Raw genomic sequence first — 5893 nt, 5'->3', positions numbered from 1 at the left:
ACAGTTGTAGAATAACTTACGCACACAGCTGTAGTACACTACATTCTGTCTTTTTCAATGGGAATTTTCCAGGGTGTAAGTACCATACAGTGGTATGTGAATACATCTGAATAGTCTCCATGGGTAAATTTCATAGCACAGTATTCTTATTATTATTTCACTCAAAGAAAAGTGACTCTACAGCAAACATGTTTGCAGGGTTAAGTATCACTTTCTCTGTCAACTGCCGTTGATATAATCACTTGTTTTTCATCATGAGAAAGCCACCATGTGGTCTTTTAGTCCTTGTCTGTTGTGGGATAAGAAGACATTGTTCCACTGGGGAACAGGCACATTATCATGCAGGGCATGTGCTGCTCTCTTATTCTCAGCAGTAGTGGGGAAAAGCAACACTGTGGTGCATTGATGGAAGGCAAGGACATCACTGCAAGAGGAACTGGAGATATATAACAAGCTCACAATGGTTGAGATGGCTACTGGTCCTTCAGCCCATACTATAGTAACACTTGTTCATCTGTGGTGCTTTTTTAACGTTGCAGCAATTATGAATGAACCAATAAATACAAATACAAAAATGTGTCTTTCTGCAGCTCACACCAGTAATCCTATTCACTTTGATGTTGAGGAGGACATCATTTATAAAAGACAGTGACATCTAGACACGCTGTGAAGATAGCACATAGCACACTCCTTCAGTAGACTAGATGCGGGATCCTGTAGTGCTGTTAGAAGTAAATTCATGCTACTCTTTCCATTTGAACAATATGGTGGGACACGCTTAAATTCAACAAAATTGGTCATGCGTAGATTCATTTCATAACCAAACGAATAAGAATTCACAATAAATAATATTTCATACACAGTGTTTATATCAGTTTCCCAACGTAGAGTTTCAGTCATGTCAGACAAGCAAAACAATCTTATGCTGTTGCATTATGGAGGAAATCGAAATTATTTGTCAGAGACGTACGTAAACATCTATAACCAACAGTCACTTAAACCCTGTGGAGACGCATTCCGGTGTGAACATACTAAATCCTGCCAAAGGCTGGTGCTTACAATTTCTAATCAACCCACTGAGATGCTGTTGTAGGCTACTTTTAAATGTAAGGTTAGTCATTGGGAGTGCATTCACTGACACGCCCGTTCTTCTGAAACATTGGCTTACTTGCTGAGAAGCCACATGAATCTACACTAATCTATTATACTGTGACTGTGGTTAAAAATATATATGCTCTTACAGCGCTACATCTCACATAACAGCTTACAGTTGAAAATGCAATTTCCCTCATTTAACATTTTACGAAGGCACATTTATATACAAAAATATTACTTCATACACATAAATAAAGCGTACCTTTTCAATTTAATGTAATACAATTGACATATAATTGAAGTATGTTTTACATCAAGATTCTTAAAATACAACAAATATTAAAAACTCCACCTTAGAGCAGAAAGCAACAGTAAAATTCTTTAAGTGCAAAGGCACTTCTGGAATAAATGGTACAATAAGCTGATGAAATGTGTAACTGTGTTGCGCATCAACCATCACACCCTATATGTACAAGTTTTCAAAGGACTCAGAGCTGCTGAAGTTCGGAAAAAGGGACATTTTTTTTGACCAGAGATCCCTTATAAGCACAAACTTCTATTATACAAATGTTGTGAAAATTGCTAGTATAACCTACGTTTCAAGCAGGTAAAGTGTAAAACCTAAAAGAATGCGGCATACCACCCTTTACCGCATATTTTAACATTTGCTCATTTACACAGCTTGAAGGAGACGAAAAACGGAATCGCGCTGTTGACATGTCCTCATTATTTTCAGGTTACATGGATAGAGAAATGTTTACGTAACGAAGTAAAGGTTTAATGAATATATTTTACAACTGGCTCATGGCAGTGTGTTTTTCCAGAACTTCGAGGTAATCTGGTACCGTCTTTAGTTTCCCTGGAAGCATTGGGTATTCATTTTGACACTGTTCGGCATATTTCCTCGGGGTCCCATACAGAACTGCTTTATTTAACCTGTCCTGGTTGTTGCGCCTCGAGTCGTATGGGGGCGCGGGAGGTCTTTTGGGCAAGGTACAAAAATTATAGTTTAGTACCCCTGCAGTTGGAAGCGCGTTAACTCTTTCCGCAACGTTCTGATAGAGCAGCTCCGACTCCTGATTTCCACAAGGTTGTTTCTCATTGAACCCCACGGTGCTTATAGTATATGCAGGACTTCGGGACAGCTCGTCCTTTTTAGGATCCAGGGAACTAAAGTTCAGTTCCTTTAAGTTTCTGTAGAAAGCTACTTGATCGTCTTCCTTCTGCATATAAATTGGGTTTTGACACATCTGACTTACAGACGGGGGTATGTAATTATATACATTGTTCTCCGGTTTGTCTGCGTTGGACTCTGTGTTATAGGAACCGTACTGGACCTGAAAAGCATTCAAGTCCAAATTATTAGCACTTGAGGGGATGTTTTCGGACCCCTTACGTCGTTTAAGTACAAATACAAACAAACCTGCGCCGAAGCAGACCGAGAGAATGAACACAACCAAAAGACCCAGAATTAAGACAGACAGGGGTACTTCTGGGTGCATTTCTGACACGGTGTCGGAGTCTGCACTGGCAGTAGAAAGGGTTGTATCAGGGCTGGTACTCACAGTGGGTTCCGTGGTTTCTGTGACTACGCCCGTTTCTGGGCAAATCGCATCATTTCGTAGAGATCTCAGAAGGCGTCCGGCTTGTTTAGAGGGTGAGTCGCAAGTGATTTCATTAACTACAACGCTGGTGCTGGACAGCTCCATCCAGTTCTTCAGAGCGACAATGTCACAAGTACAATCCCATGGGTTTTCTTGGAGATCAATCTGAATAAAAGCTGAGAGCTGGTCCAACACACCCCGCACGGGCAGGTGGGAGAAATGATTATTTCTGAGGTTAAGCCTTGTCAGCATTGTGCCCCCAAAAACATTATCGGGTAAAGATCTTAGCAAATTGTTGTTGAGGAACAGTAACTGCAAATTGTGCAAGGAGTTAAATGTTTCTGGCAGAATGTCTTTGATGACATTATACTCTAAGTATAGATACTGAAGGCTCTGCAGCCCCGAAAACAACGACGGCGTAAGTCGTTCGATGTAATTGCCGTTAAGGTAAAGTCTGCGTAAACTTGTCAGATTTTCAAAAGCCCCGTCTTGAATAATTGCTATTCTGTTGTTTCCGAGGTGGAGAAGCTCCAGGGAAGTATATTCTGCAAGATCCGTTCTATATATTACTTGTAGATAATTACCTGTCAGATGCAATTTCTTTGGGTAAGAGGGTTTGGGGTGGAGAGCTGATATATTGTACAGTTTTCTTTCTTGACAATTTATATTTAATCCACTGTCCGGATTCTGCAAAGTACAGATGCATACATTTGGACATATAATTGTTAAGGGAGACCTCGTCTGATAAACCATGATGGGTCCAAATATATGCTTATCTCTACTGGACGCTGTTACCCTCGGTGTCGGGCGATTTCTCATTTTGGGGGCACGGGACGCCTTCGGTGTTCTTGTTGGAGTGACGCCTGGGTGTAATGTTGGATAGGGACCCTGGTACTGAGAATCTGATGGAGACTGCATTATGCGGTGGCTAGAATCGCCAGCATTTCTTCTTGGGCAAAGGTCTTGCCTTATCAGTTGTGTGACGTCTTTCCCATGGAGTCTAAATGGCGTTTCGCAGACTATGTCTCCCACGAAAACTGAAATGGTATCCAACCATGCTTTCAAAGGGATGAGGTCGCAAGTACAATTCCACGGGTTCTCCTCCAGCTGGATTTCCATAATACCTCCAATATGCTCCAACACACCAGCAAAAGGCAGCGTTTTCAGTCGGTTCCCTCTCAAATCCAGATGGGTTAGCAAAACAAAACGGAAAATATTGTTTGGGAGAGAAGGCAGTAGATTGTCGTTAAGTATTAGGACTTTGAGTTTATTCAGTTTACTGAACGCACCTGCCTCAATAGAGCTGATATAATTGTAATCTGCTTGTAAGTACTCCAAACTTTCTAAACCGGCAAAGGTGTCTTCTTTAATACTTTCCAGTATATTGTTGTTGAGATGAAGTCGCTTTAAAAATTTAAGTCCCGTAAAAGCCCCGGTTTTAATTTCTTGTAAACCATTGTTTCCCAAATGAAGGCTTGTAACATTGCCGTAATTAACAAACTCGTTGGGATTGAGCCTGGACAGAAAGTTTCCATTTAAAAAGAGTTGGCATATTTTGTTTTGTGGTGGTTGATACTGACTGACTGTGGTAAATCCTTTATTTTCACAGTTGATATTCAAAATGTTCTCCCTTTCCTCGCAAAAGCAGCGACTCTTACAAATGTCTTTGGAAGTTTTGCGGCTTTCTGTCTTCGAGGAGAAAACGGTCACCGTTAAAACGCCCAGCAATAAAACACTGTTCAGCATTTTTACATGTGTTGCTGAAGACACCAGCATCAACGTCGTTATATCAGCGAAATTATAAATTTCAATGACAAAAACATGCAAATGAAAAACAAACCTAGTGGACAAAAAACGGAACACAGCTCATAAGCGCACGTCTTTCCACTGGCCGTGTTGTCAGTCCAAAAGGCAAAGAAAGTATGACAGAAATCATCAGACACATTCTTGGTTGTGTTCTGGAAAATATTTTCCTTTTTTTTCAGGGGATGCCTTGGTAAAAGGCTGCTGTCCCCGCGATTAAATGGGGGCATTCATGCAGAAGTTTTAAGTATTTCCCAAGACAGCACAAGTAACTGCAAGATACTCACTGAGCGACCGAATGGGACTAAATGTCTCCTTCTGATCCCAGTCTTTCTCATCCTTTATCAGATTGAAACTGATCGATCAGAAATCCGCTGGTTTCCTTGACTTGGTACGCAGGCAGTGCAGGTTAAAGTAGTCGGCTTAAAAGCAATGGCTAATCTTAGGGACAGCAGACTTGACGCTCGTTGCAACAGCCTTTCCGCTAGTGCGCTTACCCCCGAAGAGCGAGCAATGTGTGCTTGGTTTAGATTTTGAAGCTGCGTCCTCCCACAGCCCTGACTTGACAGCCTACGTCACGCGACTTGAACGGCAAATTGTAATGGCTGGAGGAGCCCATATTTCTGCACCAAGTTTGTGTCGTCATATACTAACATGTCGTATAATAATAATAATAATAATAATAATAAATAATTGTTGTTATTATCTGGTTGTTGTGGTTCTCAGTGTTGTCCACTTGAATTGGAAAACCGCCAAGTAGTGTGACATTCCATTTATGGTGGAATTTTTAATGTGGTGGAATCTCAAACGCCAAGGTGGTAATCAATTAATCAAACAAATCAAGCAATCAATCAGACAAATCAAACAAAATGTCCAATAAAGGCAGTCAAAACTCATGGTGCTCATGAATATTGAAGTAATTATTTAGTAATTTATTATCACTGTTACGCGATGTCAGTTCAATACATTTTAATGGTGCCCTTCATTAGTTGACGGACTGCAGTTTTGCGTTGTTGCTGTCACCAGAAGTGTTGGTTGTTCGATTATGTAACGTTATGTAACATGATGTCACAATCTCGCAATCTCTTAACAGCAGGTGAAAAAGGCTCTCTGTCTCCCCTTCTCTCTCTCCCTCCTCATTCTCTATCTCTCTCTCTCGCTCTCTATCTGTATATGTACATATATATATATATATATATATATATATATATATATATATATGTATTACTCGGAGGCACTTGCTAATCTACAAAGATTTCTAGGATCATCGTAATTTAAGATGCTTTTATGAAACACTCTGTAAATGAAAGTTCTCAACAGGGTTTTAACTATCAACTTGGTACCCGCATGCCTTTGAGGCCTAGAGATCACATTTGAAAAAAAGTCAAAAT

The 5893-nt window shown here is 40.5% G+C and overlaps 1 protein-coding gene across 1 annotated transcript; it reads right to left on the bottom strand.

The window, feature by feature from the left end:
• Nucleotides 1-1545: 1545 nt before the first annotated feature.
• Nucleotides 1546-5000, bottom strand: LOC118775730 (SLIT and NTRK-like protein 2). Its single transcript, XM_036525784.1, has one exon. The coding sequence runs from the start codon at nt 4473-4475 to the stop codon at nt 1887-1889; it is 2589 nt and encodes an 862-aa protein (XP_036381677.1). The 5' UTR covers nt 4476-5000; the 3' UTR covers nt 1546-1886.
• Nucleotides 5001-5893: the final 893 nt, after the last annotated feature.

This window comes from Megalops cyprinoides, chromosome 3 (genome assembly GCF_013368585.1).
Source record: "Megalops cyprinoides isolate fMegCyp1 chromosome 3, fMegCyp1.pri, whole genome shotgun sequence".
NCBI lineage: Eukaryota > Metazoa > Chordata > Actinopteri > Elopiformes > Megalopidae > Megalops > Megalops cyprinoides.
The sequence above is the reverse complement of the archived record's forward strand: the minus strand, read 5'-3'. Positions and strand labels throughout refer to the sequence as shown.

Coding starts and splice junctions, on each gene's coding strand:
- LOC118775730 (XM_036525784.1), bottom strand. CDS start 4,475: ATGCTGGTGTCTTCAGCAACACATGTAAAAATGCTGAACAGTGTTTTA.